Source organism: Somniosus microcephalus, chromosome 7 (genome assembly GCF_052327205.1).
Source record: "Somniosus microcephalus isolate GS21.2 chromosome 7, FLI_Smic_1.0, whole genome shotgun sequence".
In the NCBI taxonomy this organism is placed as follows: Eukaryota; Metazoa; Chordata; class Chondrichthyes; order Squaliformes; family Somniosidae; genus Somniosus; species Somniosus microcephalus.
The window spans coordinates 151,145,298-151,171,692 of NC_140993.1; the positions used below are offsets into that span (position 1 = coordinate 151,145,298).

Consider the following 26,395-nt stretch of genomic DNA (forward strand, 5'->3'; position numbering starts at 1 on the left):
TCTCCCTCCCCATCCCCTTTCCTGCATTCTATTTCTCACCCACCTCCCATCTTCACTCTAATCTTCTAGCGCTCTTCCCTATTCCCCTTCCCTACCTTTAACCCTGCTTGACCTGAATATTCCAGGCAATGCCATTGACTAGTTAAACTGTAAATAGAATACATAAAAATGTTACCTATTGCTGAACTGAAACTCAGAACCCACCACACAATGCATTGTAACCTCAAATCTACAGGACTAATCTTTCCCTTTCACCTACATGATTCTGTTTGTACTCACTCAATGACTCTTACACACTAAGAGTTAAAAAAATACTTATTTCTCAGCAAATAAAATAGATTTATTTATTTCTCAGCAAGATCTTTTTAGAAAATAGGTAGGAGACAAAGTAACTAAGGAATTTGGAACACAGTAAAATATAACCACAGCTGACTCAACACTGACATTTTATTGATTTTCTTATGTTTTTTACTGTAACAATTTCAATGTATTTCATGGGTTGGCATTCAGTCTTTAATGTGAGCAGGCTTTTAACTTACTCGTTGGCAGGTTGTCCAGAAGCAATTTTTTTCTTAGTTACTATTTCTAGTTAACCAGCGAATAACTCAGTTAATACTTTAGAGATTAAACAGAATAAAATTGCCCATAAAATAGTAAAATCTGTAATAAGAGAACCCTGGTCAGTTTTTCCTTCCTTAACTAAACGGTAGTGAGGGCAATTACAGCATCTGTACAGTTACTCCATCTGAGATCAGCTAACATAGCAGACAGGGAATCAAACCCATGGACCTTCCTCATCTGTATTACCGGTAACTCAATGGATAAACTCACTGAGCCCTCTGCAGAGCAACATGGACTACATTTTACTGCTATAAAAGCAAGTCTTTAGACACAACAGAATCTTGATGCACAAATTGTATTGCAGATTTTCGATTATTTCAATTGTGAAAATGAGCTGATTTTTTATTTTACACAGAGTAAAAATGAATGAAAGACATAAATTTAGAAATCAATGAAACTGCAAATACAGTGCTAGGATGCAGATTTATGACCACTATTCCTCTGCTATTTCTCTTGGCAAAGTAGAGAAAAAAAGATCAGGATGAAGCACTTTACTATGAGGCTTGGTGGTCTTGTGTCTGAAAAGACAGATGACAGCCTGTACTTTGCTGACACAGGAGATAAAAAGAAAGATCTGCTCCAAAATAAAGGAAAATTTGAAGTCTCTGCAGATCAACCTCATTCTACAGTCAGTACAGGGCAGTAATGGCAATAAGTACCAACATCTTGTTCCCAATAATTTATGCCTCTCTGCAGCACTATCGGACGTCTTTCTACATTAAAGCTATAGGACCATCATTTGCTGCCCCTGTGGGTGCGTACATGCCCGTAGGGGCCGCGCAAGTTCCAGGTTTAGGCATGCGACGCGCATGCACTAAAACCCGGAACTTGCGATCTGTCAAGAATCTTCTTGACAGATCATCCGCATCCCCAGGAAAAAGGCATCCCCGGGCAGAGAGTTCTGCCCAGCGAATGCCTGTGAAATTCTTACGCTTTTACCAACGTAAGACTTTTAAAGAACAGAAAAAAAAAAAAATTTCAATAATTTATACATTTAAAAACCTGTGAAATAAGGTACGGTTATTTTTAGCCCCTTTAAAATATGTAAATTTATTTTTCAAAAAATTAAAATTTTGTTTTAAATATTTAATTAAAATGCCATTTTGATTCATTTTAAATGTGATTTTTTTTTTAATGTATTTGAAGTGTACGTGTATTTTTGGGGGTATTCCCATTCATGCTTATGGAGGTTCCGTACATACGGAATCCTCATAAGTATGAATGGAGATCCCTTTCTTTCATTGGTTGGGTTGGCCCACGTGATTCCAGGGCGCTTGCAAACTGCATGCACCTCTGGAATACGTGGGCCTCTGCACAGGCCTACGCATAGAGGCCCAGGAGCGCAAGTGTCCGAACCTCCGGGATCATCGTAGATTTTTTGCTGGTCGGAGGCATCCTCCCACGGGAAGCCTCCGACCGCAAATTCAGAGCCATTATAAAAGTGCAAGTTGTTGTTGTAATTGTCCCACCATAGACATTAGTTGCATGCCCACAGTGAGGAAGGGAGTCATTCTGTTCTGATACAGTAGTGTAGTGCTTTGGTACTGGACTACCATAGGTAGTTCAAATCCCACCATTGGAAGTAGTGAAATTAAATTAAATAAAATTAGTAATTTGTTGGCTGACACCAGAAATAAAATAACAATAAAAGCTATGGGATTGCCATAAAAACCCAACTGATTCACTAATGTCCTCCTTCAGGGAAGCAAACCTGCAACCCTTACCTAGTCTGACCTATAAGTGACTTTCTTCAAAATGGTTGACTCAATACTCTCTGAAATGGCCTAGCAAACCACTTTGCTGTACAAGCAAGGTAACTAGGAATTAACAATAAATGTGCCCTATCAGCAACACCTACATACCAGGAACATATTGGGGAGGACATGGGGACACGCATTTGTACTATACAAGAGAAGGAATAGACTGGATGTTAGGTGGCTCTTCTTTTCCCAGAGAGTAGCGAGCCTCTGGAATGCATTGCCGGCTGGTGCGGTGCTGACTCCCTGCATGCCTTCAAGAGGGAGCTGGACCGGTTCTTGACTGGAACAAAGATCGCATCGTATAGAAGGTTAAGTGGTTTTACAGATAACACATGGTCCATGCGATCTCCTGGACTGGTTTTGATCTCCAGCGATCCTAGGTTTTTCTCTGGCTTTTTTGCCTCTCTCAGGAGATTACATGGCTGTGGGGAGGGAGGGGGGTGTTTGGACGAGGAGATTAGTAAGTATTTGGTCCTGATGCTACAGCCATAATGAGTGTGGGGTAGTCTTGACGGACCAGCTGTTCTTTTCCTGCCCATCATTTTCGTATGTTCGTAACAGATTTTTTAAAAAGGTGCATGCAACCACTTTCATTCGCAAAGAATAGGAAAAAAAGAAAGCCTTGCATTTATATAGCGCCTTTCACAACCTCAAGGCATCCAACAAATTGGACTTTACAACCAATGAAGTACTTTTGACATGTAGGAAATGCAGCAGCCAATTTGCGTACAGCAAAGCCACACAAACAGCAATGAGATAATGACCAGATAATCTGTTTTAGTGATATTGGTTGAGAGGTAAATGTTCGCCAGAATACCAGGAAGAACTCCCCTCCTTTTCTTCAAAAAGTGTCATGGGATCTTTTATGTCTACAGATGGAGCCTCGGTTTAATGTCTCATTTGAAAGACGGAAAGGCAACAGTATTAGCAGAGGTCTGATGGCAGGTTGCCTGCCCACCTCTGCAGCTATGAACGAAGCATGGCATATGGAGACTTGCTTTAAGATTTTTCTTGTTTTTAAATTAAGATTACCTTTATATCTCGAATCTGATTGTCTTCTGCCATAAACTGATTCAGGTTTCCAAGGCAAGCCAATTCTTTAATCTCATCAATATTATTCTTCTTGATGTTCAAAACACACAAGGATTTCTGTATAAATAAAAATAATTACGCTGTAGATTCATTAATTTTTTTATAAAAGTTCCCCATTTACTCTTATTTTTCTCCTATTTTCTATATTTAATGCTGCATAAGTCAAGCCAATAGGACTTCCACAGTTAGTATCCTACTTCAATTTGCAATAATTGTCATAGTACTTGTCAATGTAGGTCAGTACAATAAAATTAATATTAATGATTTTATGATGAGCATTTCATAGAGAATAATGGATAACCGAGACTGATTACAAGTATACAGGTCATATAGTGGACTATGAGAGTGAAGCCTAAAATTTTTTTATAAATATTGCTGGTAACTCCTAAAAAACAGTCAGGAAATCACTCCCATTTATCAATTTAAAAAAATTATATATAAATGGAGTATATTTACAAAATCACACGCCCACTGTGCAGTATTGCCCACTGGGTTCGCCATCAGATCTTAATCTATTAATCTCAATGGACAGAAAATTATGTGAAGCGCGCACATGAAGTCCCAATATTCACTCCTGGCAGGTGAGGCTTCATCAGGGGAGCGTAATTTCATATAATTATCCCTATATTCTCTGGCATTGGTAAAGGCAATTTTAATCAATCTTCGTTCATCAATGGTGGGTGTTGTGGCTGATACTGATGTAATTACAAGCAATAATTCACACAGAATTTCCAGAAAATAATGCAATTAATGTCATAATCCAATAATTGTTCCTTTTCATTAAAAAAAATATACAAGGTGGCTCAATGGTAAACCATGCTGGTGCGCCAATACAGAATAGTAGGACATGGAACGCTCCATCATGATATCCCCCATCTCAATTGATCCTTATGATGACACCATGACTGCAGTGTCAATTTGAGTGATACACTTCCTCAGATTGAGAAATACGAAACTGGAAATGGAGTCAACCCATGCTGCTTTCACATAATTCCTAAAGATTAAAGTGGAACAATTAGAGATGTGGCAACAGGTCACCTGCAGGATTTTCATTTAGGGAATGGTATCCTGTATGAAATGACAAAAGGTACTGTACTGGGGGGAAATAACATACAAAAATAGCAGGATAAGAATTTATTTCTCTCAAATGTCGATATGTCCTGGAGGAGTTACCAGCAAATTATGACATCATCATCTCTCTGATTCGTCCATGACATAAGTTTTACAAGCAAAAGTTCAGAGCAGCAGGAACAAATCAAACCTTGTGGCAGGCCTATAAAGACCAGTGGTCACCTGGAAATGTCAGAGCAGAACACTGGGGAATCCAATTTGCAGCTACTCATTCCAGCATCACAAACACCTCTGACCAAAGGTTACAAACTTTTTGACACTTCCATATTAAAAATCTCTAACCCAAATATCACATGAAACTATAAGGAGTATCTCTCCAAAGAAGTTGCTGTAATTTAACAGTGATTGTCTTCCCAAATTATATGTTTACGCAAACCAAGCAAATTCTGAAGACAAGTACTCCACACCTCAACATGGCCTTCTCAGCAGAAGAAAATGTAATAATGTTAGACAAATTATTTGCACAGGACATCTTGAGTAAGCAATACTTTAGTGATAATTATCACTGTATATATAGATAAAAGGGGAAAAAAATTACTGAAAGATTGCCCTGAAACGTTAACTTGTTCTCACGTCATAGATACTGCCTGACCTGCTGTGTTTCCAGCATTTCTTGTTTTTATTTTAGAAATAAAAGTGTTTCCTTTCAACTAAATTCACTTTTTCCTTTAACATGTGAAAATTAGATTTTTTTTAAAATCACAATTTTAGTTTGGCAGCTCTATGCACCGCACCATGGTAAGACTTGGGTTTGCATTCAATATTCACCACATAGCATATTCCTGATATCATGAGTGCCACTATGGAGATAGGTTGATTATCTGGCAGAGCTGTGAGAACAGTTCCACAGCTTGCTCTCTTGATTCTGGATGGTGCATGAAGATTATTTGACCAGAAAAAGGAGAACAGATACCATATTTTTAATGAGTTTTTATTTTGATTTCTACCACGTGAAAAGATATTCTTTAAACCACATAGTCAAACAATATCAGAGATTTGTATCAAACCTAAGAAAGCTAAAATCAAATGTAACTGCAACAATTATTTACCTTTAGAGATTGGAGAGTCCTAGGATCAAAGAGTAGCTTCTCCCCAAGTGGAAGGCGCTGATTCTCTAGATGTAACTCCCGGAGCTCTGTTAATCCCTCTAGCTCTTCCACTACAGAAATGCAATTGCCACCTAGATACCTACATGTAAAAGTAAACATATCCCTGTAAAAAAGTATATTGTATAAAGAGGATTCTCAGCTGTCCCAGTAGATAGTGCCTCATCTCTATGCAGTACTCTAGTGTCAGAGAGACAATTATCCACAGATAAACTTTAAGTTTTCAGCCCCCACATCATAATCTCTGTAGTCCCCCAAGGATCTATCTTTGACACCCTCCTAGTTCTCATCTTCATGCTGCCCCTCAGCAACATTATCTGAAGACAAAATGTCAGGTTCCACATGTATGTTGACAATACACAGCTCTACCTCACCACCACCACCTCTCTCGACCTCTCCACTGACTCTGTTATCAGACTGCCTGCCCTACATCCGGCCTTGGATTCCAGCCAAAATCTCCTCCAAATATACATTGTGAAGATCGAAGCCATGGTCTTCGACCCCCACCATAATCTCCGTTCTCTAGCCACTGATTCCATCCCCCTCCCTGGCCACTGTCTCAGGCTGAACCAGACTGTTGGCAACCTCGGGATCCTATTTGACCCAGAGCTGAGCTTCCAACACAATATTCTCTCCATCACAAAGACCGTCTACTTCCACCTAATATTGACTGTCTCTGCCCCTGCCTCAGTCTAAGCCCATCTGCTGCTGAAACCCTCATCCATGCTTTAGTTACCTCCAAACTCAACTATTCCAATGCTCCCTTGCCTGGCCTCCCATCTTCCACCCTCCTTAAAACTTGAGCTCATCCCAAACTCTGCTGCACGTATCCTAACTCGCACCAAGCCCCATTCACCCATCACCTCTGTGCTCACTGACCTATATTGGCTCCCAATAAAACAACGGCACAAATTAAAAATTATCATCCTTGTGTTCAAATCCCCCCATGAAATATTTAAATATTCATTGTGCAGATGCCAATAATCCAGGACCTGAGCACTTAATCTCAGTTGACACTCCAGTGCAGCACTAAGGGAGTGCTACACTGTTGGAGGTACCGTATTTCAAATGAAACATTAAACTGAGGTCCCTTCTGTCCTTTCAGGTGGAGGTAAAAGATCCTATTGCATTATTCAAAGAAGACGAGCGGAATTCTTCCGGTGTCTTGGCAAACATTTATCCCTCAGCAAACACCACTAAAACAGTTCAACTGGTTATTTATTTCATTGCTGTTTCTGAGAACTTGCTGTGGCTTCAATGTTTCCCGACATTACAACAGTGACTGTACTTTAAAAGTAATTAATCGGGACATCCCGAGGTCATAAAAGGCGCTATATAAATGCAAATTCTTTCATTCTTCCTCAATTTGGCTTAACAGTGCAAACCATTTTTCTCATTATATTTTTTCTTTCAACAGTCTTGTCAAAGAAACAAATGTTAGGATTGGCTTACAATTTGGAGAGGTTTCGTAGCGAGGAAAGATTTGCAATGTGTGTTATGTCATTGTTCTGCAGGTACAGATGGGTGAGATTAAAGGCAAAACCTAAATTATGAATCTGTGTGATGTTGTTGTCATATAAATATAAGACAGACAGGTTCTTGCATGCCGAGAGGTCATCCTGAAACAAAAAAATAGCAAACATGATTTTACAAAAACACAACATAAAAAACTGTAATTTTTTTAATGCACTTTTAAAAACATTTCAGCTTTAAATATCTGCATATGTGCACACTTTTGTTACATTAAAACTGCAGAAATATGTATTCCTGTATGTTATACTTAAATTACTGAGAATATTAACACTATATATGTACTATTATTATTCATTTTAGTGCTTTAAAACTAAATCATTGCAGCTTGGCCTTCCAACAAGTTGCACTATGGTAAGGTTATCAGCGCTCACCATTATTAGGGAGTAAATCGGACAGCAAGTGTCCACACATGCGCAGTTAAATGCGGAAATTAGGACATTGCTGTCCAAGTTGCCCTGCTCCTCCACAAGCTTGGCTACACCGGTACCTCACCGAGGGATTCGGCATTAAAATACACGAAGGGCATGAAGTTGTGGTACTTGAAGGATAAACCTGGCAATTATAGGCCAGTCAGTTTAATGTCAGTAGCGGGGAAGCTTTTCAAAACGGTATTCCAAAAGAAAATTAACAGCCACTTGGACAAGCATGGAATAATAAAGGAGACCTGGCATGGATTTGTGAAGAGTAAATTGTGTTTGACTAATTTAATTCAGTTTTTTGATGAGATAGCAGAGAGGGTGGATGAGGGCAGTGCAGTTGATGTTGTGTATATGGACTTTCAAAAGGCATTTGTTGAAGTACCACATAACAGGCTAGTTAGCAAAATTGAAGTTCATGAGATAAAAGGGGCAGTAGCAGCATGCATATAAAATTGGCTAAGGGATAGAAAACAGAGTTGTGGACAATGGCTGTTTTTCGGACTGGTATACAGTGGTGTTCCCCGGGTTCAGTACTAGGACCACTGCTGTTTTTGATATAGTGTGGAGATGCCGGTGTTGGACTGGGGTGGACAAATGTAAGAAGTCACACAACACCAGGTTATAGTCCAACAGTTTTATTTGAAATCACAAGCTTTCGGAGCGCTGCTCCTTCGTCAGGTGAAGTGGAGAGATGCATAAAGACACAGCTTATATAGTCAGAGAATAATGCCAGATGATTACAGGTAATCTTTCGAACTGCCATTTATCACACCTTGGCAGAGAGATAATCACAGCATTCAAAGGTGTGAATGGTGTTCAAACAGGAAAACATTACATCAAAGAACAATGAGGTGGAGTCACAAGGGGTCAAATGTTGCAGATGCTGGGGTCTGTATGAAAAACAAAAAACATTTTTTTTGCTGGAAATCACAGCAGGTCCGGCTGCATCTGTGTAGAGAGAACAAGCCAACGACGACTCGAGTCTGGGTGACCCTACATCAAGTGGGGTTACATGTAGCGTGATATGAACCCAAGATCCCGGTTGAGGCCGTCCTCATGAGTGCGGAACATGGCTATCAGTTTCTGCTCTACAATTTTGCGTTGTCGCGTGTCTCGAAGGCCGCCTTGGAGAATGCTTACCCGAAGATCGGAGGCTGAATGTCCTTGACTGCTGAAGTGTTCTCCGACTGGGAGGGAACACTCCTGCCTGGTGATTGTTGTGCGGTGTCCGTTCATCCGTTGTCGCAGTGTCTGCATGGTCTCGCCGATGTACCATGCTCCGGGGCATCCTTTCCTGCAACGTATGAGGTAGACAACGTTGGCCGAGTCACATGAGTATGTACCATGTACCTGGTGGGTGGTGTCCTCACATGTGATGATGGTATCTGTGTTGATGATCTGGCATGTCTTGCAGAGGTTGCCGTGGCAGGGTTGTGTGGTGTCGTGATCGCTGTTCTCCTGAAAGCTGGGTTGTTTGCTGCGAACAATGGTCTGTTTGAGGTTAGGCGGCTGTTCGAAGGCGAGTAGTGGAGGCGTGGGGATGGCCTTAGCGAGGTGTTCGTCGTCATCGATGACATGTTGAAGGCTGCGAAGAACATGGCGTAGTTTCTCCGCTCTGGGGAAGTACTGGACGACGAAGGGTACTCTGTTGGTTGTGTCCCATGTTTGTCTTCTGAGGAGGTCTATGCAATTTTTTGCTGTGGCCCGTCGGAACTGTCGATTGACTAGTCGCGCGTCATATCCCATTCTTATGAGGGCGTCTTTCAGCATCTGTAGGTGTCCATCGCGTTCCTCCTCGTCTGAGCAGATCCTGTGTATTCGCAGGGCTTGTCCATAGGGGATGGCTTCTTTAACGTGGTTAGGGTGGAAGCTGGAGAAGTGGAGCATCCTGAGGTTGTCTGTGGGCTTGCGGTAGAGTGAAGTGCTGAGGTGTCCGTCTTTGATGGAGATTCGTGTGTCCAAGAATGAAACCGATTCTGAGGAGTAGTCCAATATACATTAATGACTTGGACTTGGGGGTACAGAGCACAATTTTGAAATTTGCAGATGACACAAAACTTGGAAGTATAGTAAACAGTGAGGAATATAGTAATAGACTTCAAGAGGACATAGACAAGCTGATCGAATGGGCGGACACGTGGCAGATGAAATTCACCGCAGTGTGAGGCGATACATTTTGGTAGGAAGAATGAGGAGAGCTAAATGGTGCAATTTTAAAGGGGGTGCAAGAACAGAGAGACCTGGGGTTGTTTGTGCACAAATATTTTAAGGTGGCAGGACAGACTAACAAAGCTGTTAATAAAGCATATGGGATCCTGGACTTTATAAATAGAGGCACAGAGTACAAAAGCCAGGAAGTTCGGCCAAACCTATATAAAACACTTGTTTGGCCCCAGATAGAGTATTGTGTCCAATTCTGGGCACCTCACATTAGGAAGGACGTGTGAAGACTTTGGAGAGGGTACAGAAGAGATTTACTAGAATGGTTCCAGGGATGAGGGATTACAGTTATATGAATAGACTGGAGAAGCTGGGGTTGTTCTCCTTAGAGCAGAGAAGGTTAAGATAGAGTAGATATAGAGAAACTGTTTCCAATGGCTGAAGGGTCGATAATCAGAGGGCATAGATTTAAGGTGATTGACAAAAAGAACCAAAGGAGACATGATGAAAAACTTTTTTTTAATGCAACAAGTGGTTAGGATTTGGAATGCAATGCCTGATAGGGTGGTGGAAACAAATTCAATAGTAGCTTTCAAACGGGAATTGGATAAATACTAGAAGGAGAAAAAATAGCAGGGATATGGGGAAACAGTGGAGGAGTAGGACTAACTAGATTGCTCTTCAAAAGACCCGGCACAGACTTGATGGATCGAATGGCCTCCTTCTGTGCTGTAACATTCTATGATTCTAAACACATAGTTAATACGCTGAATGGCCTCCTTCGATGCTGTAAACTCCAGGATTCTTAAAATCCAATTTGTTATTGTTGCATACGTGTAGTAAATGTGTGGAAATCAGGAAGTTGCTGTCCGAGATGCCCTGCTCCTCCACAAGGTTCATGACACCGGTACCTCGCTGATAGATTCGGCATTAAAAGTGTAAGAGAATTTTTAACAGCATGATAACTCTTAATTACTACCAAACAACCTTTCTGGCACTGAAAATTTAGTTTTACAAGTGCGGAGTCTTGTTCCTGCAGATTTTTAAAAAGTGATTTTTTTTTAACTTTTTCTTTCTGTTGCTTTTATCTCTCTTAATCCCATCTTTCTTTCCCTCTCTTTATTTTGCTTTCTGTACATGATTTTACATTGCATTAAAAATTCTAATTCATACTTCCTAGTTTAGACTCTACGGGGGAAAAATTCGGTACCTTAGCGCCTCCTGTTAGCATCGGCACTAGAGCATTATCGCTGGGCCGCACGCCAAATCCCAACCCTCCCCATGCAGCGCCGCCGCTAACAGTTATTGCTGGGAGCCTCAACGCCAGGTGGATCGTGATGTCAGTGAGTGTGCAACGCTCACTGAGTGCCCAATCTGCAAAATTGATTGTCGACACCTACCTTAGCGCCTGGACGAAACAGCAACAAGGAGAGCTGGTGTGAAGCAACAGGAAGCCAGCTCCAGGGGCGTTATTTAAAGGGATCATCAGTAATGAGTCGCAGCTGTAGGTTAGTGGAGTTTCAGTGCTTCCTTGTCAGTTTCACATAGTGCAGCAGTCTCATTCCATAATTTCAACATTCATTATCAGGAGCGTTGTGGCAACTAAAAAGTAGCTACATTTATCCTTTAAAAAAATCAAACTGCTACACTTGGTTACATTAACGGGCGCTGTACTGGCAGTCGGCTTTGCACTCCAGGATCTATGGCGGAGTGAGCGAGAAAGACTGGAACATGTAGCCAGAGGGAGGAGAGCCATCAGGGCTCTCAACAGGAGGCCTTACCCTCAGAGGGCATTGCGAGAGCGCTTCTCCTACCACCAAGTAAGCGAGGAGCAGTGTATTAGAAAGCTCTGCTTCATCAAGGAGGTGGTCACAGAACTCTGACACCTCCTGCACCAGACCTCCACCCACAGATCAGGGCGACCACGGCTCTATCAGTGGCAGTCAAGGTCACTGTCACTGTCGGCCACAATATCTTCGCCAGCGGGTCCTTCCAGTCTGCAACAGGAGACATAGCTAACATCTCGCAGTTTGCCGTCCACTACTACATCCAGGAGGTCACAGAGGCCCTCTACAGTAGAAGGGACTGCATTTCCTTCCCCATCACCAGAGAGAAGCAGGACGAGCGTGCATGTGGCTTTGCCAGGATAGCGGGCTTTCCCAGGATAGCGGGCTTTCCCATGGCACAGGGCGCCATTAACTGCACACACGTGGCTTTGCAGGCACCACATAACAATCCGTAACCACAAAGGCTACCACTCATTTAATGTGCAGTTGGTGTGCGACCACAGACAGCGAATCCTCAATGTCAATGCCCGCTATCCTGGCAGCAGCCACTATGCCTTCATCCTGCGCCAAACCAGTGTGCCAGCACTCTTCCAGCCATCATGTCAAGCTCGCAGCTGGCTGGTTAGAGACAAGGGCTTTTCGCTGTCCAGCTGGCTCATGACTCCCCTCCACAACCCCAATACGCCTGCCCAGCACTCATATAATGAGAGCTATGCTGCCACCAGGAACATCATCGAGCAGATCATCGGGGTGCTCAAGCAACGGTTCCGCTGCCTTGACCGCTCGGGAGGGGCCCTCCACTACTCAGTTGAGCGGGTGTCCCATTTCGTGGTGGTCTACTGCATGTTCCACAACTTGGCCATCATGAAGGCCCAGCCCTTGCCACCAGGGATTGCGGGACCACCTCAGGAGTAGGAACAGGGAGAGGAGGAGGAGGAGGATGAGGAGGAGGATGAGGAGGATGAGGAAGACAAGGAGGAGGATGAGGAACAGGAGCAAGGGAGGAGGCAGCCACTCAATCGGCCTTCCGGAAGGGCGGTCCATGACTGCCTCATCAGACTGTGGTTCGAATGAATTAAAGCCCAGATCGCCGTTGCTCACCACATCCCCATCATTCCATCCCTGTCAAAGGCCATATAACAGCGCAAAGCTGAAATGAGACACACCACAAAAGAATCCAAACTCAATTAATAAATTTATCAATAATCAGTGAACACATATTTACAACAAAAATATTAACTATTCACCCTTAGTGCTTCTCGTTACTGTGCCTTTGCCTACTCTAGTGCTCCTACGAAGTGTTGGTCCAGTGGCTGCAGCAGGGCTGGTGGAAGGCTGCTGAGTGTCCATGCAGGAGACTTCAGATGGCCTTGCAGGATGCCCTCGACCCGCTCTGGGCCTGGAAGACCTGGCTGTAAACTGCACCACCTCAGCATGGGCAGCAGCAGTCTGGGCTGGCTGGATGACAGGCAGCAACAAAGGCAATGGCAAAGTGGCAGTGGTGGGAGCAGGAATGCAGTCATCCTGAGAGAGGACAGCATGTTCCTGCTCCACTGACCCACTGCCACTCCCCCGGGACAGCACCTCAGCATCCCTAGCAATCTGTTGGAGCACAGATTGCTGGCCTGCTGCGACACTGTGAAAGCCCCGGTCGGCAGTGGTAGACCCAGCCACACTGGCAGCAGTCAGAGCTTGTGACTGCATTACAGCACTAAGACGTTGCGTCGCATCTGCCTGTGCTGCAATGGAAGCTGCCAGATCGGCCATCATACGCAGCATCAGGTCTGGGTCGCCACAGTCTCTCTTGGAGTCTACTATCCTTTGCAGACTGGAACTGATGGGCTCCATGGTGTGTACAGACTCTTGTGGTCTCCTCCACGCTCCTTATCATTGTTGAGAGGTTCTCGGGCACCCTTGCCATTGCACCTATCATCTCCATGCGCATGCCCATCACCCTTCTTCTAAATGCCTCCCCATCGAGGCCCTCATCAGAGTCCTGTGCAGCAGAACTCACGCGTGAACTCGCCCTCCGGGGAGCTGGCCTCGGAGCTACTCTTTCCCACTGGCCTTGCAGCCCACTTGACCCCGATGCCTCACCCTATGCAGATCCCGCTACTATACCAGCCTCTAAAGAATGCGTAGTGCCAATATCTGAGCTGGTGCCAGCGGGTGAGACATGCAGTGACGCAGTGTGTTCTTCCTCCTCCACTTCTCATGCCTCACTCTCTACGGTGCCCTCAGGGAGAAGCTGCTCAGGTGCTTGCTCATTATCTGAAAGCAGAAAGGCATAAGAGTCGGGTTATGGTGAGGACAGGGGGCAGGGAAGCCAGAAATGCATGCACACAGCATGAGTAGCTTGTAAGTGAGAAAAGATTGTGTGCTGAGGGGGAAGTGGGATGTGAGAAGGATTAAGGAATGAACATACCATTGTTGTCCCCAAGGGGGTCAACGTCGCCGGTGATCACGGTGCCAACGATCTGGCACCCAATGATCTCCAGCACTCGACTCTCCAGCTAGCTCAGCTCTTCAATGCCCGCCTGTCCGCTCCTGCTTCCAGCGATTGTAAGCGATCTTAGCCTGCAAGAGCAAGGGAAGTGTGCCAGTGAGTGTGGTGCAATGTGTTTTGGTGATGTGCCTGCCATAGTTGAATAGCTGTCATTGTGTGCCAGGTGCAAGCGTTGATTGGTAGAGATTGTTGGTGGGGGAGAACAGAAGAAATAGGTGGAGTAGTCCATTTGGCCCCTCGAGCCTGCTCCGCCATTCAATAAGATCATGGCTGATCTTCTACCTCAACTCCACTTTCCTGCACTATCTCCATATCCCTTAATTGCCAAAAATCTATCGATCTCTGTCTTGAATATACTCAATGTCCGAGTCTCCACAACCCTCTGGGGCAGAGAATTCCAAAGATTCACCACTCTCTGAGTGAAGAAATTTCTCCTCATCTCAGTCCTAAATGGCTGACCCCTTATTCTAAGACTGTGACCCCCTGGTTCTAGGCTCCCCAGTCAGGGGAAACATCCTCCCTGCATCTACTCTGTCAAGTCCTGTAAGAATTTTGTATGTTTCAATGAGATCACCTCTCATTCTTTTAAACTCTAGAGAATATAGGCCTAGACTACTCAATCTCTCCTCATAGGACAATCCCTCCATCCCAGGAACTAGTCTGGTGAACCTTCATTGCACTCCCTGTATGGCAAGTATATTCTTCATTAGGTAAGGAGACCAAAACTGTACACAATACTCCAGGTGTGGTCTCACCAGGGCCCTATATAATTGCAGCAAGACGTCTTTACTCTTATACTCAAATCCTCTTGCAATAAAGGCCAACATACCATTTGCTTTCTTAGTTGCTTACTGTACATGCATGTTACTCTGCTTTTCTATTTTTCCTACCAAAATGGATAACTTCACATTTCTCCACATTCCATTCAATTTGCTATGCTCTTGCCCACTCACTTAGCCTGCCTATATCCCCTTGAAGCCTCTTTGCATCCTCCTCACAACTTACATTCCCTCCTAGCTTTGTATCATCAGCAACTTGGATATATTACATTTGGTCCCCTCATCCAAATTATTGATATAGATTGTGAATAGCTTGAGGCCCAAGCTATCGAGAGTGCTGGGGTTGTGATGCACTGAGCAGTGTGTGAAGCTTGTGGTACAGATGGTGGTATCTGGCAAATTGCTAAAGCCTTCACACACCCTGACCACCCGTGTGAGGTCGTTAAAATTTTTTCCTGCACTGGGTGTGGGTCCTGGGGTCCACAGTGATGCCCTGGGGACCACAGTGCTGCTCGTGACGTGATCTGCTATCTCCCTCCACATTGTGTGGCAAACTTGTGGCGGGGGCTTCCTGCCAGTTGACGGGTATAGAACCGCCCGCCTCCTCTCCACCGCGAACCAATGCCTGAAGAGCTTCATCGGAGAACCTACAGACTCTCTCCCTCTGTCTCCATTCTGCCATGGTTGCTACGGATGTCTTCTGACTGTTGTTTGCTTTGTTGTTGGGGCAGCTGGGGACCCAATTAGAATGACAATGAGGTGCTGCAGCATCAATGAACCTCCCTTTTAAGTAGTGGGAAAAGCCTGTGGCAATCATGACTCGCAATTAGACTGCCCCCAAGATTGGTCCAGCTTTTCAGTGTAACACTTGAGTTTTTAGACTAGAATCATGACTACAAACATTTTAATGCGGAGTTAGCATGAATTTTGCGTAAATCCTAGACGATTGTTAGGTGGCGCAGCTTAACCTTTTTTAATCTAAACACTGCCCATTTCTTAGCTATAACAAATTTCTAGCCCTTTGGACTGCCACTGTTTTTAGCTGTTCACCATTTAGAAAGTACTCTGATCTATCCTTTTTAGGTCTTGCCTATATTAAAATCCATTTGCCACAGTTTTGCCCTTTCACTTAATCTATTAATTTCTCTTTGTAATTTTATGCTTCCATCTACACTGCTTACAATGCCGCCTATCTTTGCATCATTGGCAAACTTGGATATGCTGCTCTCTATCCCATCATCTAAGTCATTAGTAAATAGAGAATAGTTGAGGCCCCAACGCAGATCCTTGTGGGACGCCACTAGTCACATCCTGTCAATTGGAGTACCTGCCCATTATCCCTACTCTGTGTCTCCTGCCGCTCAGCCTATTTCCTAACCAGGTCAATAATTTGCCTTCAATTCCATGAGCTTCAACTTTAAAGAAAAGAAAAAGATTTGCATTTATATAGCACCTTTGACGAACACTGGATGTCCCAAAGCACTTTATAGCCAATTAAGTACTTTTTGAAGTGTAGTCACTGTTGTAATGTCGGAAACGCGGCAGCAAATTAGCACACAGCAAACTCCCACAAACAGCAATGTGATAATGACCAGATAATCTGTTTTTAGTGATGTTGATTGAGGGATAAATATTGGCTAGGACACCGGTGATAACTCCCCTGCTCTTCTTCGAAATAGTGCCATGGGATCTTTTACGTCCACCTGAGTGTGTAGATGGGACCTTGTTTAACATCTCATTCGAAAGACGGCACCTCTGACAGTGCAGCACTCCCTCAGTACAGCACTGGAGTGTCAGCCTAAGTTTTTGTGCTCAAGTCTCTGGAATGGGACTTGAACCCACAATCTTCTGGCTCAGAGGCGAGGGTGCTACCAACTGAGCCTCTGGCTGACACACTCAGAATGATTAGCTAACATTCTCTTATGAGGACTTCATCAAATGCCTTCTGGAAGTCCATATAAACATTCCCCTGTCCACTACTTTAGTCACCTCTTCAAAAAATTTCATCAGGCACCTCTTCAAAAAGGTTCATCAGGCATGACTTACCCTTTGACAAATCCATGCTGGCTCACTCTGATCAGTTGAAAAATTCTAAGCTGTTCAATCACTCTACCCTTAATTATAGACTCTAGTAACTTCCCGACAACAGATGTTAGTCTAACTGATCTATAATTCCCTGCTTTCCCTCGGTTACCTTTCTTAAATAGCAGAGTAAGATGTTCAATTTTCCAATCTGAAGGAACGGTCCCTGAATCAAGAGAACTTTCAAAGATTTTTTTTTAATTCATTCACTGGATGTGGGCGTCACTGGCAAGGCCAGCATTTATTACCCATCCCTAATTGCCCTTGAGAAGGTGGTGGTGAGCCGCCTTCTTGAACTGCTGCAGTCCGTGTGGTGAAGGTGCTCTCACAGTGCTGTTAGGGAGGGAGTTCCCGGATTTTGACCCGACGATGATGAAGGAACGGCAATATACTTCCAAGTCAAGATGATGTGTGACTTGAAGGAGGACATGTTCCCATGTGCCTGCTGCCCTTTTCCTTCTAGGTGGTAGAGATCATGGGGTTGGGAGGTGCTGTCGAAGGGTTTCCTCCCACAGTCCAAAGATGTGCAGGGTGGGTTGTTTGGCTATGATAAATTGACCCTTAGTGTTGGGGGGATTGGATGCGTGCGGTTGCAGGGATAGGGTGGGAAATGTGTTGGTGTGGGGGTTGCGGGGATCGGGTGGGATGTGTGTCGGTGCAGGCTCGATGGGCCGAAGTGGCCTCCATCTGCACTGTGGGGTTTCTGTGATTTCTGTGATTCTGTGAAGCCTTGGCGAGTTGCTGCAGTGCATCTTGTAGATGGTGCACACACTGCAGCCATGGTGCGCCGGTGGTGGAGGGAGTGAATGTTTAAGATGGTGGATGGGTTGCTAATCAAGCGGGCTGCTTTGTCTTCGATGGTGTCAAGCTTCTTGAGTGTTGTTGGAGCTGTACTCATCCAGACAAGTGGAGAGTATTCCATCACACTCCTGACTTGTGCCTTGTAGATGGTGGAAAGGCTTTGGGGAGTTAGCTGGTGAGACACTTGCTGCAGAATACCCAGCCTCTGACCTGTTCTTGTAGCCATAGTATTTATGTGGCTGATCCAGTTAAGTTTCTAGTCAATGGTGACCCCCAGGATGTTGATAGTGAGGGATTCAGCGATTGTAATGCTGTTGAATGTCAAGGGGAGGTGGTTGGACTCTCTCTTGTTGAGATAGTCATTGCCTGGCACTTGAGTGACGCGAATGTTACTTGCCACATATCTTCCCAAACTGGAATGTTGCCCAGGTTTTGCTGCATACGGGCATTATCTGAGCAGTTGCAAATGCAACTGAACACTGTGCAATCATCAGCGAACATCCCCTCTTATGACCTTATGATGGAGGGAAGCAGCTAAAGATGGTTGGGCCTAGGACACTGCCCTAAGGAACTCCTGCAGCAATGTCCTGGGGCTGAGATGATTGGCCTCCAACAACCACAACCATCTTCCTTTGTGCTACGTATGACTCCAGCCAGTGGAGAGTTTTCCCCGATTCCCATTGACTTCAATTTTAGTAGGGCTCTTTGATGCCACACTCGTACAAGGGCAGTCACTCTCATCTCACCTCTGGAATTCAGCTCTTTTGTCCATGTTTGGACCAAGGCTGTAATGAGGTCAGGAGCGGAGTAGTCTTGGCAGAACCCAAACTGGGCATCAGTGAGCAGGTTATTGGTGAGTAAGTGCCGCTTGATAGCGCTGTCGACAACACATTCCATCACTTTGCTGATGATTGAGAATAAACTGATGGGGTGCTAATTGGCCGGATTGGATTTGTCCTGCTTTTTGTGGACAGGACATACCTGGGCAGTTTTACACATTGTCGGGTAGATTCCAATGTTGTAGCTGTACTGGAACAGCTTGGCTAGAGGCACAGCTAGTTCTGGAGCACAAGTCTTCAGCATGACAACCAGGATGTTGTCAGGGCCCATAGACATTGCTGTATCCAATCTGCTCAGCCGTTTCTTGATATCACGTGGAGTGAATCAGGAGGAGGCCGAGATGGATCATCCACTCTGCACTTCTGAAGATGGTTGCAAACGCTTCAGACTTGTCTTTTTCACTCACGTGCTGGGCTCCACCATCATTGAGGATGGAGATGTTTATGGAGCCTTCTCCTCCCGTTAGTTGTTTAATTGTCCACCACCATTCATGACTGGATGTGGCAGGACTGCAGAGCTTTGATCTGATCCGTTGGTTGTGGGATCGCTTAGCTCTGTGTATGCTGTTTCCACTGTTTAGCATGCATGTAGCCCTGTGTTGCAGCTTCCCCAGGCTGGCACTTCATTTTTAGGTATGCCAGGTGCTGATCCTGGCATGCTCTTCTACACACCTCATTGAACCAGGTAATAGTAGAGTGAGGGATATGCCGGGCCATGAGGTGACAGATTGTGGTGGAATACAACTCTGCTGCTGATGTCCACTTTTAAGCTGCTAGATCTGTTCTGAATCTATCCCAGTGCTACACAACACAATGGAGGGTGTCCTGAGTGGGAAGACAGAACTGCGTCTGGATACCACTATGTGGTGGTCACTCTGTCATGGCGCATCTGCGACAGGTAGATTTGTGAGGACGAGGTCAAGTAGGTTTTTCCCCTCGTGTTGGTTCTCACCACCTGCCGCAGGCCCAGTCTGGCAGCTATGTCCTTCAGGACTTGGCCAGCTCGGTCAGTAGTGGTGCTTCTTCCAAGTGGTGTTCAGCATGGGGGAGTACTGATTCATCAGCTGAGGGAGGGCAGTAGGTGGTAATCAGCAGGAAGTTTCTTTGCCCATGCTTGGCCTGAAGCCATGAGACTTCATAGGGTCCAGAGTTAATGTTGAGTACTCCCAACTGTATACCACTGTGCCACCACCTCTGGTATACCTCAGGAGGAGTGTGGGACATTGGGTCTAGAGTCACATATAGGCCAGACCAGGTAAGGACGGCAGATTTCCTTCTCTAAAGGGCATTAATGAACCAGATGTAGTTACATGCTAGCTTTTTATTCCACTGAATTTAAATTCCCCAGCTGCCATGGCAGGGTTTGAACTCACGTGTCTGGATCAGTAGTCCCGGCCTCTGGATTACTAGTCCAGTAACATAACCACTATACTACCGTACCCAATCATAGTTAGGGCATCTGCAATGTTCTCACCTACTTCCTTTAAAACCCTGGGATGAAAACCATCTGGTCCTGGGGATTTGTTACCCTTTAGTGCCATTATTTTCTTCATTACTGTTAATTTGCTTGTTAATTATGGTGAGTCCCCATCTCTGATTCAATATTCGTTTCCTTGAGATATCCAGCATGTTATCCTCTTTCTCCACTGTAAATACTGATGCAAAGTAATTATTTAACATGTCCGCCATTTCCTTATCATTTATAATATCACCATTATCAGTTTTTCAAGGGCCCACATTGTCCTTAACTATCCCCTTTTGCCTAATATAATTGTAATCTTTCTCATGTTGATTTTGATATCTCTTGCAAGTTTCTTTTCATATTCTGTTTTTGTAGCTCTTACTATCTGTTTTCTCACCCTTGCTGTTCTTTGTATCTCTCCCAGTCACCAGGATCTGTGCTATTTTTTGCATTCTTGAATGCTTTTTCTTCTAGTTTTATGTTGTCCCTACCTCTTCAGTCGTCCACGACTTTTTTTTTGTCCAGTAGAGCTCTTGCCCCTTAGGAGGTATAAACTGGTTCTGTATCACATTAAATTCTTTTTTGAGAACCTCCCACCGATCTGTCATTTTACCCAGTAACATGTTATGTTCATTAATAACTAGTCGTTTTCATTATGAACAGCTAGCTTCTAGCTAGTCACTTTATTCAGTACATGTGGACTTCTACAGCATCCATCTTGACTACTGCCTTGTGGGTAGCCTACTCTTATAAACATACAGCTCTACCTAGTGTACCAGAATGGTACACTATCATTACATCCCCCTTTCTTTGAGGTTAAATAAAATCAATATCAATCAACTTTCAAGAACAATGATAAAGATGATATCAGTAACGCTTCTGTTTTTTTTGTACTCAAAGATTAAGTCTATCAGGCTTTTTTACTTCACGTGTGGATCTTCTCAGCACAGGTAAGTCTGATGTGTTTTCATGAGAGCTTGTATGCGTGTTTGTGTTAGATTGTTCTGGTGGTGAGTGACAAGATTCAGTTGCGGCATTGTCATCGATTTGCTCTTCGATAGTCTCTTGCGTTTTTAGGAGGGAACGGCGGTTCCTCCTGAGAATCTGTCCTATCTCAGTTCTAACAGTGTATGACCTTGGTCGTACTTCCTCAAGAATTGTAGCTTTCCTGTTCCATGCATCTGGATCCTCAATCCTGACAACATCATCCCTTGTCAATGGTTTCAGTTTTGGATGACTTGTCATAGTATGATTTCTGTTTCAGCTTTAACAGTTGAAGTCTCTGTCTCAGTTCCTTACTCTGCTTTTCTTCTGCACAGCAGGGTAGTGTGGTGCGCAACTTGCGACCCATTAGGAGTTCAGCAGGTGAAGAACCAGAGTCTAACGGTGAGGCTCGGTAGCTCAGCAGGGCGAGATAAGGATCAGACTTGCTTTCTGTCGCTTTCTTCAGTAGCTGTTTGAGAACTTGAACACCTTTTTTCTGCCTTACCATTCGACTGAGCATACAAAGGACTGGATGTGATGTGCTGAAAGTCATACTCTGCTGCAAACTGTTGCCACTCCTTACAGTTGAAGCACGGACCATTGTCGCTAATGGCAATCCTGGGAATTCCATGTCTGGCAAAGATGTATTTAACATGCATTATGACACTGCTTGCTGATGTGCTTGAGAGCAGCGCCATCTCAGGATAGTTAGAATAGTAGTCAATCACTATTAGATAGTCTTTACCATTCAAATGAAAGAGGTCCATTCCAACCTTTTGCCATGGTGCTGTTGGTAAGTCAGCTACTATCATTGGTTCCTTTGCTTGTTTGTTTTGGTGTTTCTGACATGTCTCACATATGCCTATCATGTTCTCAATGTCCTTATTTATGCCAGGCCAAAAACAGTGTCTCTTGCTCTCCTTTTGCATTTTTCAATTCCGAGGTGTCCCTCATGAATCCTTTTGAGCATGTCTCGACGTAGAGCCTGTGGAATTACTATTTTGTTCTGTTTTAGTAATAGTCCACTTGCGACACTTAACTCTGACCTGATGTGATAGTATTTTGGACAGGAACCTTTTGGCCAACCATGATGAATGTTCTCTATTACTGTTTGTAATACTGTATCTTTTACTGTTTCTTCTGCTATTTGCTTTGATTTTGTGTCTGACACGGGCAGCGCAGCAGTGACCATACTCACATGAACATCCACGTCTTCCTCAGTAGAGCTCACATGACTCATTGTGGGTGCTCGGGATAGTGCATCTGCTAACACTATGTGTTTGCCTGGTGTGTAGATCAGTTCAAAGTCATATCTTTGCAGCTTCATCATGAGTCGTTGAATCCTTGGCGACATCTCATTCAGATTCTTTTTTATGATGGCAACCAGTGGGCAGTGGTCTGTCTCAACTGTGAAGGTGGGAAGTCCATATATGTAGCCATGGAACTTTTCTAGTCCAACTACCAAGCCTAGACATTCCTTTTCAATCTGGGCGTATCGACACTCAGAATCAGTCATAGACCTGGAGGCATAGGCAACAGGCTTCCAATCTTCACCCTCTGTTTGTAGCAAGACCGCGCCTAGGCCATCTTTTGATGCATCCGTTGACACTTTGATTCTCTTTGTTGGGTCAAAGAAGGTGAGTACAGGTGTGGTTGTCAGCACTGTTTTGAGGTTCATCCACTCTTGTTCATGTCTTTCTGTCCATGCGAACTCATTTGTTTTATGTAGCAGGTCTCGCAGACAGGCTGTCTTGGCTGACAAGTTAGGAATGAACTTTCCAATGAAGTTTATCATCCCCATGATGCGTAGCACTCCTTTTCTGTCAGTGGGTCTGGGCATTTTGAGTATGGCATTTACTTTTTCCATATCTGGCTCTATTCCTTTACCAGATAGATTATCTCCTAAGAAAAAGTGACTTCCTGGACGCCAAACTGACACTTGGCTTTGTTGAGCTTCAGTCCATTCCGGCGTATGCTCTGTAGCACTTTAGTCAGTCTCTCATTGTGTTCTTTCAGTGTGGAGCCCCAGATGATGATGTCATCAACATAGACCCAAACTCCTTCCAGACCTTCAATTATGTGTTCCATCGCTCTATGAAAGATTTCAGATGCAGATATTATCCCAAAAGGCATTCTGAGGAAACAATACCTGCCAAATGATGTGTTGAAGGTACAGTATTTGGTGCTCTCTTCATCCAGTTTCAGTTGCCAAAATCCTTGTGAGGCATCGAGCTTTGTTAAGTATCTGGCACCTGACATTTCACTGGTGATTTCTTCTCGCTTGGGAATCTGGTAGTGTTCATGTTTTATGTTTGCATTTAAGTCCTTTGGATCCATGCATATTCTTAGATCATTGTTCTTTTTCTTTACGCATACGATGGAGGTAACCCAGTCTGTTGGCTCTTCGACTTTCCTGATGACTCCTAGTGTGGTCATTCTGTCCAGTTCTTTCTTGAGCTGGTCACGCAGGGGTGCTGGAACTCTCCGTGGAGCATGTACCACTGGCTGAGCATCCTCCTTTAGCAGGATCTTGTAAGTGAATGGTAGAACTCCAAATCCTTTGAACACATCCTGGAAATTACTCACTACAGAATCCACTGAGTCATCTGGTCTGCTTATGGCACAGTTTATACGGTAGACTCTCTTGACCAGTTCTAAGTCCTCACAAGCTTTGTCACCTAGTAGTGAATCAAGTCCTTCAGCCACAACAGAAAACGAGATGATGCACTTTGTCTTTGACTGTCACTTTAAGTCTGCATACACCTAAGCTATCTATTTTCTGTCCATTATAGTGCTTCAGTAGGACTGACTTTTTCTGTATTTTGGGCTTTTCTTTCATGTTTTTAATGTCACTCATACTGATTAAGTTTGCTTTTGCCCCAGTGTCTAGTTTCAATGTAACTAATGCTCCATTTACCTGCAGTGGGATCATCCATTTGTCCTCTTTTACTGCATTAACTTTATGTTCAGCATTGTCCATTCCTGAGGGCTGCACATTTTCTGTATCCTTTTTGATATTGTCACATGACACCATTCCTACAAAAAATGTCTCACTTAAATCAGTGTCCTCAATCACATTGACTTGTTGCCATTTCTTTGTTTTTACTTTTGAAAAGCATTGTTTGGCAAAGTGATTCTTTCCATTACATTTTGTGCACATTTTCCCAAACGCTGGGCATTGTCTTGACTGGTGCTGGTAACCACAGCATTTACAATTAAAAATTCCATCCTCCGATTGCTTTGCATTTCTGCTCTGCCCATGTTTCTTCCCTTTGTAGGACACAGCACCGACAGCAGCAGTCACTCATTACAGTCGCATTATTATTGATTTCACTGAAAGTTTTTGCGTGCTGTTGAGCTAGCTCACTGGCATGGCATATTTTCACAGCATCCTCCAATGTTAGTTCAGTTTCTCTCAACAAACGTTCCCTGACCTTTTTATCATGAATACCAAACACAATCTGGTCACAAATCATGGATGATTTCAGTTCAGAGAAATTACATGTCTGTGCTTTCAGTTTCAGATCAGTCACAAAGCTATCAAAAGTCTCATTTCGCTGCTGTGTCCGTGAACGGAACACGTACCTCTCATAGGTTTCATTCTTTTTGGGAGAACAATGTGTATCAAATTTCTTTAGCACATCTTCCATCTTTTCTCTGTCCTCCTCTTGATCAAATACAAACGTATTAAATACCTCTATCGCCTGCGGGCCTGCAACCGTGAGCAGCAACGCTATTTTCCTTGCGTCTGGCTTCATACCGAACCCGATGGCGGCAATGTAGAGTTCAAATTGTTGTTTGAAAGTCCACCAATTGCAGTCGACATTCCCCGTGAGTTTCAACCCTCCGGTGGCTTCAAATTCTCCATGTCGCGTTTCGCAATATTCAGCAGATATCACCACTTCTGGTACCATGTTATGTTCATTAATAACTAGTCGTTTTCATTATGAACAGCTAGCTTCTAGCTAGTCACTTTATTCAGTACATGTGGACTTCTACAGCATCCATCTTGACTACTGCCTTGTGGGTAGCCTACTCTTATATACATACAGCTCTACCTAGTGTACCATTCTAGAATGACATGTTACTGATCATTACAGTAACAGATTTGCTTAGTTTACTGTGGACAGTCTCTGTCTCACCTCGCTGAAGTCAGCTTTACCCAAATCTAGAATCTTAGTAGCTATTTCGCGTTTCTCCCTTTCAAACAACATTGAACTCAATCATATTATGATCGCTATTAGATAAATGTTCATGCACCGTTAGGCTGTTAACTAAATCTGGCTCATTATTAAATCTAATCTGGCCTGTGCCCTTGTTGGTTCTAGGACATATTGTTGCATAAAAATCACTCAGGAAATTCACTACCTTTCTGGCATGAGCTCATCTGCTTATCCCAATCTATAGGGGAGTTAAAATCCCCCATTAAAACCACTCTGCCTTTACTACATACTTGTCTAATCTTTGCATTAATACATTCTGCCACTTTACAGCTGCTACCAGGGAACCTATACACAACTCCCACTACAGTCTTATCCTTTTGTATTTATTAATTCTACCCATAGGGCTCGAATTTCATTGGGCCGTTGAGGTGGGATTGGAGGCGTGTGGGGGGTTAAAATCGCGAAATCGGCATGAACCCATCCCGCTCCCAACCCGCCTCCATGCCTGTTTCACAGGAGGCGGGTACCCGACCTGTGCTGGGAGCCGCCTCCCCGAGGCGGGAAGGGAATTAGTGCCAATTAACTGCCTGTTAACAGGTAGTTAACAGGCAATTTTTAGCCTAATCCCTATTTTTATCCCTGAAGTGTGGGCTTCCCGACAGCTCCAAACCACGGCAAGTTAGCAAGGCGGACCGTCGGGCTGAAGGACTTGGAAGGTTCGAGATGTCCGGTGTTCAGGTGAGTGATGGGTGCATGAGTGCAGAGGTAAGTGTGTTTTGTGTGTGTAAAGTGTTTAAATAAGTTTTACTTACCTTTGCAGCCTTCCTTCCTTCAGGTCTCGGGAGTCCCTCATCTCACCGGCATAGAAAGTAGAATGGCCGCGAGCTGTCAAAATCTGCAGCATTCTGCTTTCTGTTCTGGAGAGATCTCTAAATCAGCCTGAGAGGAAGGAATTAACTTAGAGTACAGATTGTCAGTGTTTGACAGCTTAAAAGAGTTGTGAAACGCTGATATTTCATCTGTCAAAAGCTCTTGACAGATGAAATGTCAATCTGTGATGTCACCTGTTGCCGGGTGGCCCTTAATTGGTCTGCTGAGCCCGCTGGGCGGGCTCAACAAGGTCAATCAAGTGAAAATCGAGAGGGTTGGCCACAACTCGATGGAGGCGGA

General features: G+C 44.0%; 1 protein-coding gene across 4 annotated transcripts in view; it reads right to left on the reverse strand.

The window, feature by feature from the left end:
• ppp1r42 (protein phosphatase 1, regulatory subunit 42) overlaps nucleotides 1-26,395 on the reverse strand; it is a 152,047-nt gene that overhangs the window by 116,564 nt on the left and 9,088 nt on the right. For all 4 annotated transcript variants that reach the window (XM_085993097.1, XM_085993095.1, XM_085993094.1 and 1 more), the window contains exons 3-5: nucleotides 7,163-7,329; nucleotides 5,654-5,792; nucleotides 3,414-3,530 (exon numbers count right to left, since the gene is read on the reverse strand). In XM_085993097.1, coding sequence (XP_085849223.1) covers nucleotides 3,414-3,530; nucleotides 5,654-5,792; nucleotides 7,163-7,329 — 423 coding nt within the window. The remainder of the gene's footprint in view (nucleotides 1-3,413; nucleotides 3,531-5,653; nucleotides 5,793-7,162; nucleotides 7,330-26,395) is intronic.